We start from the raw sequence: 14,453 nt of genomic DNA on the forward strand, positions 1-14,453 counted from the left end.
TGCTCAAACAAATCAATGAACAACGGGGTGACAGTGACATATATGATAATATATTTATATATACATAACACATTATAAATATATGTTGTTTATTGCTATGCTGTAATGTTATTAATAATAATATAAATGCAAATTTGTAATAATTTTTAATTTTAAGAGAATAATTCCAACCATCACTTAATCACTTAATCCCCGTTATTCATCGATTTATTCGAGCGGGTGCCAGTAACGTCTCCATTCATCCCGGTTGCATACTAGCATAGCCCAATGGTATCTGTTCGTTCTAGGAACATGCAGAGCCTCAAACCGATCATTTAGGGTCTTGACGAAGAAGTTTGACCATCTTATAGGTGGGCGTCCACGTGATCTTTTGATGTCCCGTGGAATCCAATCAGTAATGGCTCTAGTCCAGCGGTTGTCTGTAAACCTCATTACGTGTCCAGTCCATCTGATTTTTGATGTCTTGGCAAATGAGACAGCGTCCCTGATTCTTGAGCGTTGACGAAGATCAGAACTCCGGATTCTATCTCTCATTTGAGTGAATCGTGATATTCCAAGCATAGTTCTTTCGATTCCTCTTTGAGAGACCCGAATAGCGTTCTCATCCTGTTTTCATAGGGTCCAAGTCTCTGAGGCATATGTTAATGCAGGAAGAATAGTGGAATCAAAGAGATGTGCTCGTAGCTGGAGGTTCTTTGTCCTTTTAGTTGTTTCTTCAATGCTCTTGAAGGCATTCCAAGCCGCTCTCTTCCTCCTGCGCAACTCAGGTGCCAGGTCATTCATCATGTTGATTTCTCGACCTAGGTATATATAACTGTTGCATTCGAAGATGGTGGTTCCATTGAGAGCGAATGGAGCGTCAGGAACAAGGCTGTTTCTCATAAACATTGTCTTCGTAAGATTCAGCTGTAGTCCGACCTTTTCACATTCACGGTCAAAGTCGTTCAGCATTTGTGCCGCTTGGCTGATGTTTGGTGTTATTAGAACGATGTCATCAACAAAGCGGAGGTGGTGTAGTTGCCAACCATCTATCTTCACTCCCATGTTTTCCCATTCCAGTCGTCGCATGATGTTCTTGAGGGTGGCACTGAAGAGTTTTGGTGAAATGGTATCACCCTGCCGAACCCCTCTCTTGATATGGATGATTACTTCTTTGTAGAATGGTGAGATTTTGGTAGTGAATCCGCAATAGAGCTCACGAAGGATCCTGATGTATTGAGTTTGTACGCCCTGATTGGCTAGGGCTTCCATGACCGCTTCCGTCTCAACAGAATCAAAGGCCTTCTTTAAATCAATGAACTTTAGACAGAGCGGCATCTTGAACTCCCGAGATACCTCAATGAGCTTGGTTATTGTGTGGATATGGTCGATGGTACTGAATCCTTTTCGGAATCCAGCTTGTTCACATGGTTGTCCTTCATCTAGTGTTCTGCTAATCCTATTCAGGATGACTCGAGTGAATAGTTTGTAGATGACAGACAATAGGCAGATTGGGCGATAGTTGCCAATGTCGTGGATGTCTCCTTTCTTGTATAGTAGTACAGTTCTGCTAGTTTTCCATTGGGATGGAACCTTGCATTCAGACAGGTAGCGTGTGAAGAGTCGAGCCAATGTATTGATGAGTACTGATGGTAAGTTCTTCAGGTGTTCAGGTCTGATCTTGTCTGGGCCAGGTGCTTTTTGTTTCTTTATCGACGAGATGGCATGTTGGATTTCGGAAGGGAGAACATTGGGAACGACATATCCATCATGTGGTATGTGGTATGTGGGCAAGTAGATGTGGCTATTAAAGAGATCTGAGTAGAAGTCATGAATAATCTTCTCCATTGCCCTTCTGGAAGATGTGATAGATCCATCATGATGTTGGAGGGCAGTCATCTTGGTTTTGTAGTTGGTGAAGGACAGGCGGGCATTACGAATGTTTTTCCCAGCTTCTGCTGCATCTACCAGTACTGCTGCTCTCCTGTTTTTGAGGTCATCCTTGATGGCTTCTCTGCACTGTTTTGCCAGTTCGGATGTTCGCTTGTGGTTGCCTGAGGCATGTGCCAAGCCACGTTGGGGAATAAGTTCAAGAGTGTTCGAAGAAAGACGGTTTTTTGTGGTTATCTCTCTCTTGGCATTCCTTGCACAATCATGGAGGTGCTGAATCATTCGATTGTATTCCTCATCAATGTTGTCAATGACGGCATCTTCCCATGTTGCCGCAATAGAGCCAAAGAGCTCCCAGTTGGTGGTTGTTCTGGGAGTCCACTTCTTAAACCTTGCATTCTTTTCTCCTCGTTCTGTGAGGTAGAATTTTGCACGAAGAAGACGGTGGTCTGATCCCGTTTGGAATTTTGGGAAAACAGCAACATCGGTTAGGCAAAACCGCCGATTGAATATGATGTGGTCTATTTCATTGTGGAACCGTCCATCGGGAGACTCCCTTGTCCAACGTTTAGATTCAGCCTTTTGGAATTGTGAGTTACCATGGAAGGTTTTGGTTGACATGATGAACTCAGACAGTCTGTCACATTGTTCGTTCCATTCCAGGCCATGGGTTCCGATGTGGGGTTCATCCACTGGTCCTATCTTGGCATTAAAATCACCGACAATGATCTTGTAGAAGGTGTGATCTTCTTTATAGAACTTCTCCAGCTCCATGTAGAATTTCTCAGTTTCTCTTTCACCATAACTGGATGTTGGTGCATAGACAACAAAGATAGAAACTGCCGGTAGTGAGCCACATTTATTCAAGTGTAATCGTCCGATTCGGGTTGTTAGGCATTCGAATGAATCAATGCTCATGACTAAGTTTGTGTTGACAAGGATACCAACACCACCGACGCCTCTTTTATCACATGTTCCAAGGAACAGTTCTTCTCCAGTGTCGAAAATAGCATGATGGGATTGATGTCTTCTCGTTTCGGTCAGACCAATGATGTCGTACTTGATCTTTCGCGCTTGTACCATAAGGTCTTCAATGGATGCAGTAGATGCCAGCGTACGAGCATTAAAAGTACATTCCAACCATATCTTTTGAAATAACCTCAACGACTTACTTGGATGTCAGGGTCGCAATTACTAAGTCATTCTATAACTGAATCATACCATTCTCTCTCCATATTTCTCTATTATATAGAAAGAACCAAGTACAACTTCCATTTTTTAGAATTATTAATACCAATTGCAAAATCTTAATTTAAGGGGCCATAGAAATAAGGGACTTCTGCTTTCCCTGGAATCCCATATGGCCCCTTGAGAGCCCCCAGGAGTGATTCCTAATACAGAGCCAGGAGTAATCCTTGAGCATCAGGTGTGGCCAGGGGTGTCCCCCAAACAAAACAAACAAAAATCTGAATTTGAATTCGCTGACATTAAAAATTGGCAGTTAATGCTATCACTATCACCCCGTTGCTGATCGATTTGCTCGAGCGGGCGCCAGTAATGTCTCCATTCGTCCCTGTCACGTGCTAGTGTAGCCCAATGGCATATTGGGGGCTCTTTAAGGATCAGGGGAATGAGGACCATCATTGTTACTGTTTTTGGCTTATTGACTACGCCACGGGTAGCTTGTCAGGCTCTGCCATGTGGGAGGGATACTCTCGGTAGCTTGCTGGGCTCTCTGAGAGGAAATGGAGGCTTTGGGGGCAGCCTCTAATCACCTTTACAGGTGTTCCCAGTCAGGCATATATGTGGGCAGGATACTCTCAGTAGTCTGCCGTGTTCTCTGAGATGAGAACTAGAGAATAAGAGGTCGCGTGGCCACTTCCAGGACCTTGGTTTTATAGTCTCTGGATCCTGGTCATTGATGGGGTTACACAACAGTTGGTGGGTGTAACTGTCTAGCTACTGGAAGATGGGAGATCTGGGTGGAGGAGGCCCAGTCCCAAACCAAGATCTCAGTCCTGGGTCCCGCACACCAGGATTCCTCTGCCGGTTCCTTCATGCATGAGGCTCATCTGAGCATGTGGAGAGTTGTCTCAGCATGGCTGTGGCTGGGTCCTAGAGGTCTGTAGCTGCCAGGGCTCTGATCAGGGTGGAGAGGGAAACTTAATGTGCCCTCCTCCAAAGGGCCCTGGTGAGGACAGCCAGGCTTGGGGGCAGGAGACTCTGCTAATAAGTTAATGCTAATAAGATAAAAATTATTTTCTAAGAATACACCTCACTGACCTGATGTAAGGCAAAGCAGGGTCAACGTGGTGAAGGACGATGGCAGTGATATATGAAAATATGAAAGCAGCAGCTGTCCAAATGACAAGGGCTGAAGGAAGGAAACTGAGGCCTTGCTGAAACCACCACATTTCAAACTGATTTTCTAAAGCAGAAACACAAATTAGAAAAGATTAGTCACAAGTCTTCCTGGATTCTTTAGCCATGCAGGCCCACAACCTCATATTTAACCAACAAAGGGTCCTTTTACACTTCTACAACCATCCCCCAATGCATGTACTAACACCAGTTCTTCTTCACATTCTCAGTAAATGGAATCAAGACCCAGCCACTTGCCATATCCAGAAACTTTCTCCCCATCATTCCAACATAATCAAGTACTAAGACTATTTCACCTCTTACATTTCCTTCACAGCTCTTTCTCTCCATCTTTACTGCCTAAACTACCATTATTCCTTGTAGATTATAATTATAGCCTCCTAAATGGTCCTCCTTTAGTCTGGAACCACACAAATCTTGACACCACCTTTACCCCCGAAGGAGTCTTCTTGCTCTAAAATAACAAACTGACCATCTTGCTCTACAAAGACAAATTCTGTGCCACTCTTATGTCTCCTTATACATTCTTCCTTTACGTACACTTTAAGGTCCTTACATTCTCAGATCTCCAGTCACCTTCCTAGATTTATCTCTGGGTCATTTTTATCTCTGGGTCATTCTGCTCCCAATTCCTTCTCTAGCTATCATCATCTCCACTATCATGACAAAGGAAGTTAGCTGGTGTTTTGTCCTTGTTAAGTCATGTCACTAAGCACTTAAAAACATGATCTCCTGCAGAGGCATCTCAACAGAATTACACACCTTAAGAGAACTGTCCGAGTAGTCAGGATACAAACTCAAGCAGTTCCTCCTAGCACCAAATCACTACACCCTCAAGTCATAGGAAACTTCGATCAGATCTTCCCATGCATCCTGATCTCTAGCCCATCTAAAGACTTTCAAACACATCTTCCAGTAGGTACTACTAGAGCAGTTTTATCTGACTGTACCCCCTTCTGACCTTATTTCCTTGCTGGGAGCACCCTGTCCTACTGGTTGACCCCAGAGTCCAGTACCGTGTGCCACCCACCCCATTTATGCATTGCCCCGCCCCCCCGCCCCATAACATACTGGGGATGCATAGAGGGCTGTGGGGTCCCTACTTTGAATTAGACCTCTTTGCTCTTACCCTTTCCTTCCCACTCCCAACCTACACATTTCAAGTCCAACTTCTTTAGATTCAGTTGGCTGGCTTTGTTTCCAGTAATCGCCTTTACTTGCCCAAACATGGCACTTACCAAACTTAACTGTTATTTGCTTGTTTGGTTTCTGTCTTCCTCACTTAATTTTAAGGTCAATGACAGGAGGCGCCTACTCTTTTGTTCACCATTTCCAGTTCCTACATGAGAGGGAGACAAAAGCAGAAAACGCTTAAATAAAGACCATGTATGACCGCTTATACTTTAGGCTGCGGATATTAGTGAGGAATAATGACTCAGTAACATATATGTATCTGCACTTAATTAAAAATAAATATTATTAATTTTTGGAGGCAGGGGAGCTTCCTCTTAGTCTGACAAACTAAAAATCAGTATTTCCTACAAATTTTATAGGCGCTTCCAACTTTTACCTCCGCCCTCCTATAATGTACTCCTGCTTCCGTATATTAAGCTGACCTTTTCAATATCGAAATCATGGTCATTTCTGAGTTATTTTTGTCATTTACTCAATCATCTGACTTACTGCTAAACATGCACATTTCAATCTTGCTTAATAAGTTTCTTTTCCTTTTTCCTTGCAGTAACTATTAGAAGCTTGATGTAAGTAAATTCCTGCCTGGATTATCACACATCTCCTTTCTGTTCCTTATCTCTGACCAATTCTTAACATTCCACTATCTTATTTTTTCTTCCTCTAGTTACCACTCATTTCTTTAAGTACTACTTTGTTTATGGCAATTCCTAACTACTGTACTTAGGAGTCTTGTTCCCCCTTTGTTGTTTTGCTGAGGTGCGAGCCTCAGGCAACCACAAGCAAATATCGAGCTCACAAAGCAGTGCACAGAAACGATAAAGGAAGACCTCAAAGAGAGAAGAGCAGCAGTGCTGGCAGATGTGGCAGAAGCTGGGAAAAGCATTCACAATGCCTGCCTGTCCTTTGCCAACTACAAGACCAAGATGACTGCCCTCCCACGTCCTGATGGATCTATCACAACTTCCAGAAGGGCAATAGAGAAGATTATCCATGACTTCTACTCGGATCTCTTCGATAGCCACATCCACCTGCACACATACCAAATTCCTCAGGATGGATATGTTGTTCCCAACCGTGTGCCTTCTGAAATCCAACATGCCATTTCGTTGGTAAAGAAGCGAACAGCACCCGGCCCAGACAAGGCCAGACCCAAACAGCTGAAGAATCTGCCGTCAGTACTCATCAATACATTGGCTCGGCTCTTCACATGCTACCTGTCTGAACGCAAGGTTCCATCCCAATGGAAAACCAGCAGGACCGTTCTACTGTACAAGAAGGGAGACATCCATAACATTGGCAACTATCGGCTGATCTGCCTGTTTTCTGTCATCTATAAGCTGTTTACTCAAGTCATCCTGAATAGGACTGGCAGAACACTAGATGAAGGACAACCATGTGAGCAAGCCGGGTTCTGCAAAGGATTCAGCACGATCGACCATATCCTCACGGTAACCAAGCTCATTGAGGTTTCTCAGGAGTTCAAGGTGCTGCTCTGTCTAACGTTCATTGATTCAAAAAAGGCCTTTGATTCTGTTGAGACTGAAGCAGTCATCGAAGCCCTAGCCAAACAGAGCATTCAAACTCAATATATCAGGATCCTCCATGAGCTGTATTACTGATTCACTACCAGGATTTCACCATTCTACAAGGAAGTGATCATCGACATCAAGAGAGGGGTTTGGCAGGGTAATACCATTTCACTGAAACTCTTCAATGCCACCTCGAGAATGTCATGCGACAACTGGAATGGGAAGGAATGGGAGTGAAGATAGAGGGTTGGCAACTACACCACCTCCTCTTTGCTGATGACCTAGTTCTAATAACACCAAACATTAGCCAAGTAGAACAAATGCTGGCTGACTTCAACCATGAGTGTGCAAAGGCTGGACTGCAGCTGAATCTCATGAAGACAAAGTTTATGAGAGACGGATTCATTCCTGACATTCCATTTGCTCCCAACGAAGCGAACATCTCCGAATGCAGCAGTTATGTGTACCTAGGTTGAGAACTCAACATGACGAATGACCTGGCACCTGAGTTGTGCAGGAGGAAGAGAGCGAGCAGCTTGGAAAGCCTTCAAGAGCATCAAAGAAATAGCTAAGAGGACGAAGAACCTCCAGCTCCTGGCACATCTCTTCAACTCCACTGTTCTTCATTCATTAACATACACCTCTGAGACCTGGGCCCTCGAAAACAGGATGAGAATGCTATTTGGATCTCCCAAAGAGGAATTTAAAGAGCTATGCTTGGAGTATCACGCTTCACTCAAGTGAGAGAAAGAATCCAGAGTTCTGACCTCCGTTGACAATCGAGAATCAGGGACACTGTCTCATTTGCCAAGGCATTAAAAAATCAGATGGGCTGGAGACATAATGCAATTTGGAGATGACTGCTGGACTAGAGCCGTTATCGACTGGATTCCAAGGGATGTCAAAGGATTACGTGGCCCCCACCTACGAGATGGTCAGACTTCTTCGTCAAGACCCTGAACAATTGGTTTGAGGCTCTTTGTGTTCCTGGAGGGAGCAGGCCTCCCATGCTCTTACCAAGTGACAGCAATTCTACCTCCAGTTATTAGTAACCACTCAACTTCCCAATGTGACAAGTCAGATTCTCAATTCTTGTTGTCACATGTTTATTTTTTCTCTTTTCCCATAGTCCAGTCCATAAGTACTGTCAACTTAACATTCCTAATCATACTTTTACTCAAAAATTTTTTCAAAGAGAACTGTGACATGAGGCCAAAGTGATAGTACAATGGATAGGACATATGCCTTACATGCAATCAACTGAGGTTAGATCCCTGGCACCCCATATGGTCCCCTAAGTACTGCCAGGAGTGATCCCTGAGTGCTGAGCCAGGAGTAAGCCCTGTGGACTGCCAGGTGTGGCAATAGAAGGAAGGAAGGGAGGGAGGGAGAAAGGACTTAAATAAAAGTTCAAACCTCTCTGAACCAGTTTCCTTTTGAAAAATGGGTATAATGCTGGTGTGTCCAATACAGTAGCCATGAGCCCATTTGTTGTTATTTAAATTACATTTCCAATTAAAATAAAATTTAAAACTTCAAGCTTCAGTTAGGCTAACTATACTTCAAGTGCTACACCTTTAGAGTTGGTGTCATACAAGAGTAGTAAAAACACAGAAATTTTTATGGAAAAGTTCTGCTGAATGGTATGGGAAGTTACTGCAGGAACTGGACTAATATCTCACAGTAAAGAATTTAATGCATCACTACAGGATAAATGGTAGCTTGTAGTACACCTGCTTCATAGAAAATTATTCAAGAATTAAATGAAAGGCCAGAGAAATAGCACAGCAGGTAAAGTGCATGCCTTGCATGAGGCTGACTGGGGTCTGATCCTTGGCATCCCATATGATTCCCTGAGTCCTGCCAGGAATGATCCTGAACACAGAGCCAACAGTAAGCCCTGAGAACAGCCAAGTGGGACCCAAAACCAAAATAAATAAATACATAACCTAATAAGTAGTTAATAAATGAATTTTGTTTAAAGAAATGCAAACAATGAATGACCTATTTTACATGTTTACAAACTATCAGTCTTCATAACTGTCCAAACTTGCACCTTTAATCGTGGAATCCACATAGAAAGAAAATAAAAAATTGTTTCAAGCTACTTACTTTTAAATATGTATAATTTCAAATCAATGTGCAAATATAAATCATGGGTAGAACACTATATGTTAGCATAATGTGTAATGGGCAGAACATTATTTATTTTTTTAAAGTCAATACTTGTATTTCCTATTGGTGTTGTAGAATCTGGAATTAAACAATAGTCTTAATCTAGAACATCAATTTTCTTATTCATTCTCACATTAGACACCTTTCATTGTCATCAAAAAGGATAAAGAGAAAACCATTTTCTTCTGTGAAAGACAAAGATCAGAAAAGAATGACAGCTAATCATTAGACAAAATAACGCATTAACTGGTCTGTGTGAGCTAATGAAAAGAACACAACCATGAGGTCAGATTTATCTAAATGCAAATTCTAGCTTTAGTGCCTTCCAATGCTTGGTTTCAGCACTGACTGATCTTCCTTCCAGGGGGTAAGGTATTCCAACTTATGAAGCAATTACCTCCAAGGCTGGTTCCCCAGAACAAGTGGCACACAATAAACACACAATGCTATGAAAGTTAATTTTTTAAGTGTGTACAATTATAACTAGCCATGGAGCATGAAAAGAAATACCCACTTCTTTATATTATAGCCTGAAATATCTTGGATTCCAATCTCCTTAGATTTTTTTTTAATTATTTTAAGATACCAAGATTTACAAAGTTATTCATAGTTAAGTTTTAGATATACAAAGTTCCAGAACCAAATGTGTCAAGTTCCCTCCACTAATGTTTCCAGGTTCCCTTCCATATGGCAACCTCCAGGCCCCAAGCCTATCACCTTGATGGGTACCTTTTTGAGTTCAGTTGTTAAAGTTTGGGTAACATGATTTCAGATTGTTGACCGTGGTTAGATATTTAGCTCTATCATTCCTAAACACCACCAATGTAGATCTCCTTGGATTTTAAGGGTTTTGGTTATTTAAATAGAGGCAGGGATAGAAGAATTTATCAGTTTGCTAATGATAACTGAGAAATGTAGATGCATGGGTAGGTGATTACCATAATAATTCATGAATTTTCAATTCATGGCTAGTTAAAATTTTCAATTTTCATAGAAATCTGGAAGCATGACAGACTAGGTGCTAATCAAGCCAACCGGAAATGTAATTGTTAATAATTTAAGAAACCTTTCAAAATATCCAAAGATATCCAGGATTAACCTTCATATACTGCAAGTGTTTAACAAAAGATTCTTGCATCTCTTCCCTTTTTTAATCTCTGCTTTCTCTGAAGATCCATGAAACAGAAAGTCAGACACCATTTTCAATTTTCTCAAGTGTGAACCACCACTGGCAATTTGATCTATTCTTTATACTATTCTCCTCTATTGAGACGCAATATCCAGATGTAAATTCTGGATATTCCAAGTGAAGAGAGAAAGTCCTAAACTTATTTTGAGGTACAACATACCACCAGACCCAAAGCAAAGAATGACAGAAAATGATTTTTTAAAAATATAACTTGCCTCTCAGCAAATGTTATATAGTACATATAAACACATGTCATTTAATTCTCTCTGAGTTCACTGTTGCATATATATTACTCCTGGCTCTGTGCTCTGGGTTCACTTCTCGTAGGATGAAGGGATAATACAGAACACATGGGGTGCCAGAGATCCAACACTCTACTGGCTATACAATCACTACGGCTGTCAACAAACGTTAATATTCTTGTAAAATCCTAAAGCATCCGGCAGTGTAACTTAAAAACTGAATCCGAAGTTTCAGGAAATAAATGAGAAAGAAGCTTAAGTTGCATTGCAACTGACATATGCGCATCTGGCCACCAACAAACAAATTAAAAATTGCAACAAAGGGAAAAATCATGCCGGCGGTTGTAGTTTCTATTTCCCAAACGTACCCGCGGTGGCTGTTGTTAGAGCGCAGCAGTGAAGATACACATAGGATTAACTACCACCTGGATCCACCCCCTCGTGCTAGAATTGCGCGTGGCTGACCAGACTAGGAGTAAACACAAGGTCACCAAGGATCTCAATTTCAAACTTTCCCCTTCACCCGCCACCCCGGAATCTGAGTCCAAGGACACCTGAAACGCGTCCTCGAGCCGCACGCAGTTTTTTGTGGGGCCGGGAGAAAGGTCCTCAAAGCCGGTTTTGTAAAACATATACATATATGTGTGCACACACACATGCATATGAACTGCGACCGCTGTCTCGTTCCGGGGGCAACGAACTAGGAAAAGCACCGCAGCTCCGATTTGCCAGTGGCGGGGGAATGGGCAAAAGGCGGAGTTTGTCCCCGCAGGGAACGAGGATGGGGGTGGAGCGCGGAGAGGACCCAGGACGTGGACCGCAAGGTGAGCCCGGGAGCCCGGAGCCCTACCCGCCCCCGGGGCTCCGGGGTCCGCCTGGGCTCCCGCCACCCGCTCAGCCTCCCCCGCGCCGGGCACGGAGCAAACCCCGGAGGCTGGGCGAGCCGACACGCGACAACCACGCTGGCCGCGGGGCTCTGGGCGGTGCCCCCGGCCGGAGCCGCCCTCTCTGAGTCCCCATTACTGAGCCCCGGATAGCGCCGAGGTAGGTGCTCCCCCTCCCTCGCGGCCTACCTGACTCGGGAAGACCCCACCGGCGCGGGGTGCAGGGCGGCTGCGAGCCCGCGGGCACAGACGGAGACGGGGCGGGGCCCGGAGCGCGCTCCCGAGCAGCCGGGCCGGGCCCGGGGCGCGCTCGCCGGCCGCGGGAACGCGCCCGCGCCGCCGCGCGCTCCCCCCCAGTATCCCTTTACGGCAGTCGTGAAGGTGTCGCGAAGCTCGCTGCCGCCGATCGGAGTCACCCGGTAGGCTGGAGTCGGCGGTCTTATTCCTAGGGGCGCGCTTCGGGGGCGCAGGGTAAGGCTGCGGGGCTCGCCGTGGGGAAGGCCTGCGGGGCGCGAGGAGCGTGTTTGGGGGCACGGCCGGCCCAGGGGCTGGAGCGGCGGCTCCCGGCTTCGGGTGGGGCGCTGGACGGGAGCGGTGCGCGGAGCGGAGGGAAGCGAGCGCCGTCCTTCCTCGGGAGGGGTGGCCCTGCCGCCGAGGTGCGGGACGAGCGCGGGGCCGGGCCCCGCTGCAGGGACGCGGGGTGGCGGGCGCCGGAGCGGGGACGACCTGCCCCGGCCGGGGGGTGGGGGCGCTGCCCGCACGGAGCCGACCTTGCCTGTCAGCTCCACGCCCTCCTGCCCGGGCGCAGCCGAGTCTACCGACCGGCTCCGCCGGAGTGCGGGGCCGGCGGTGTGTCGGGGGTGGGCCCTGCCTTGGGGGCTCGGCAGCTGGTCGGGAGATTTCAGCCAGTACTGACGAGCTCCGAGGGCGCCCGCGCTCGTCAGCCGGGGCGGATTCTTGGAAGGAGAAAGGCCCGGGCGAGCGGCGGAGCCGTGCCCGGTGCCCGGGGGCGCTCGATGAATGGGTCTCCAGCAGGCGGGGTGGAACTTGTTTTCGCCAGTTGGGCGCTTTGGGTTCTTTTCTGGGTGTCACTTTGTTGGTGTTGGCATTTCGAAACGTCAGTATTGAGTGTCAGGCTTCGAGTCTCTCTGATTTCCTTGTAGGCACGTTTAGCAAACTGCTCTGACACTAGTAGGATCTTGCGCTGTGTGTGTGTGTGTGTGTGTGTGTGTGTGTGTGTGTGTGTCGAATTGGCTTGATGACATAGGTGGTCATGTAAAATCTCAGAGATTTAGCTCGTAAAAAAGCTAGTCAGAGTCCCTCGCGTGTATCTTGTCTTCTCACGCTGCCACACTTCCATTTTTAATAATTCAGCTAAAGCTGCCTCGTAGTAGTATTAGTCTGTTTGAACAGAGGGTCCTCTTGGTTTCTAAACCACACCCGGTGTTCTCAGGGCTTCCTTGCCGGCTCCGTGCTCAGGTAGGGAGCGCCTCGGAAGGGCTCCGGAAGCCTTTTGTGGTCCTGGGGAGTCAAACCCAAGTCTGCCGCATTCAAGGCAAAAGCCCTACCCGCTGTGCTTCTATCCAACTATGACTTTAATTTGTAAGGGATAGGAAAATCATCTATAAATTGTCAGGCTTTCGCGTCTTTTATTTTTCTGGAGGAAGGTATTTCCTTTTTTTTTTTTTTAGGAACACAAGATTTCACTTCAGTAAAACAGTAGACTTAAATTGTATTACACAGTACTGCTTTAGCCTCCAATACTGCTGATAAAAGGCTTTTTTGTATTTGCTAACTTGTTCTTCTGTGTATCACTTGTTAAATAATGTTGAGTGTAATCCTGTGAGCCTATTTGCATTTTTTTTTTTTGCTGTTTATAATTTCTTCTGCTTCCCCAGGAATGTTGCCCTTTAGTCTTGTCATAAAGGTTGGAAAGGGCTGTGTAGTCACTAGGTCCTGTGAAAGAACTGTAAACATACTGCTGAATCAATGCAGCTCAAAGATTTGGCACTGGGTGCAATGGGAGGATGGGGATTTGGATTTTTACACCAAAGGTTGGATGTTGTATAAGCTTACCTTTTGCTCTTAAGGAGCAGTTGGATATTTATTTTTTAATATGACATTTGCCAGCTGTAACTCAGTACTGAACACAGATTAAAACAGCATGCCCTTATCCTCTGCTGCTATTGCATAGATGTTCTGCATCAGAGATTTAAGGTCCACAGGGTGTGTGTAATTTTAGTAGAGGTGTCCCTTAAATATCCCCAGTTGTATTTTTGTACCATTATACTTTAACATAAATATTCATGCCTGCACAAGGAGAATAGTTTGTTGGACCATATGTGTCCCCTCCTCTGGACTCCCAGAACAGTTTGTTCACAACCTATTGTAACTTAGCTGTTTTCAAGAAGGCCCCCGCCCCAATCACCCTCTTTGAACTTTCGTTGTGAGCATGTGTGGCATATTCAGACTTTCTGTTTATTCTGGCTCAAGGACAACTAGGTACGCATTTGATCCTCAACAAATCATATTTTGTTTGTTATTTCACAAATAAGTACTGATTACCCACTTGGTGTACAGTGCAGGTTGAGATTCAGGGGAAAAGAATGTTCAGGCAGAGCTGGTCCCCATACGCGTGGAGCTTACAGACTGTTGTGGGAGAAGGAACAAAGAAGGCTCAAAATGTGATAAGTTCTATGAAAGGGAAAGGAACTCAAGCTATGATTTATAGCTATGAAGAGAGGGGAAATTGTTGCTTGCAAGTGGAATGGTTGCTTTAAGTAAGAATGCGATCAAAATTGCATACTGAATGCCAGGTGATAAGGTCTTTATATATATGTGTATATATATACACAAATATATGTGTATATATACACACACATATATATATATAGTTTAAAATACTTTCACTGTCACGATTTATAATGAAATCCACAGTTAACTGGACCCAAAATTGCAGGTTTACTTATAAGCCACAGGTGGCTTTCCA

The 14,453-nt window shown here is 44.9% G+C and overlaps 2 protein-coding genes across 5 annotated transcripts in view; one reads left to right on the forward strand and one right to left on the reverse strand.

Annotated features, from left to right (window-relative positions):
* DRAM2 (DNA damage regulated autophagy modulator 2) overlaps window positions 1-11,718 on the reverse strand; it is a 46,219-nt gene extending 34,501 nt beyond the window's left edge. The window contains exons 1-3 of one of the 2 annotated variants that reach the window (XM_056122828.1): window positions 11,654-11,718; window positions 5,490-5,590; window positions 4,153-4,297 (exon numbers count right to left, since the gene is read on the reverse strand). In XM_056122828.1, coding sequence (XP_055978803.1) covers window positions 4,153-4,283 — 131 coding nt within the window. In that variant the 5' untranslated portion in view covers window positions 4,284-4,297; window positions 5,490-5,590; window positions 11,654-11,718. Of the gene's footprint in view, window positions 1-4,152; window positions 4,298-5,489; window positions 5,591-11,134; window positions 11,221-11,653 lie in introns of those variants that run through there. The other variant, XM_056122829.1, reaches the window with a different exon arrangement.
* The window catches only part of CEPT1 (choline/ethanolamine phosphotransferase 1), a 37,528-nt gene continuing 34,513 nt past the window's right edge, over window positions 11,439-14,453 (forward strand). Inside the window, exon 1 of one of the 3 annotated variants that reach the window (XM_056122827.1) lies at window positions 11,439-11,624. The gene's annotated coding sequence lies outside the window, so the exon portion shown is untranslated. Of the gene's footprint in view, window positions 11,625-11,815; window positions 11,936-14,453 lie in introns of those variants that run through there. The other 2 variants (XM_056122825.1, XM_056122824.1) reach the window with 2 other exon arrangements.

The sequence above is a fragment of the Sorex fumeus genome, unplaced genomic scaffold (genome assembly GCF_029834395.1).
Source record: "Sorex fumeus unplaced genomic scaffold, SorFum_2.1 ptg000047l, whole genome shotgun sequence".
Lineage (NCBI taxonomy): Eukaryota > Metazoa > Chordata > Mammalia > Eulipotyphla > Soricidae > Sorex > Sorex fumeus.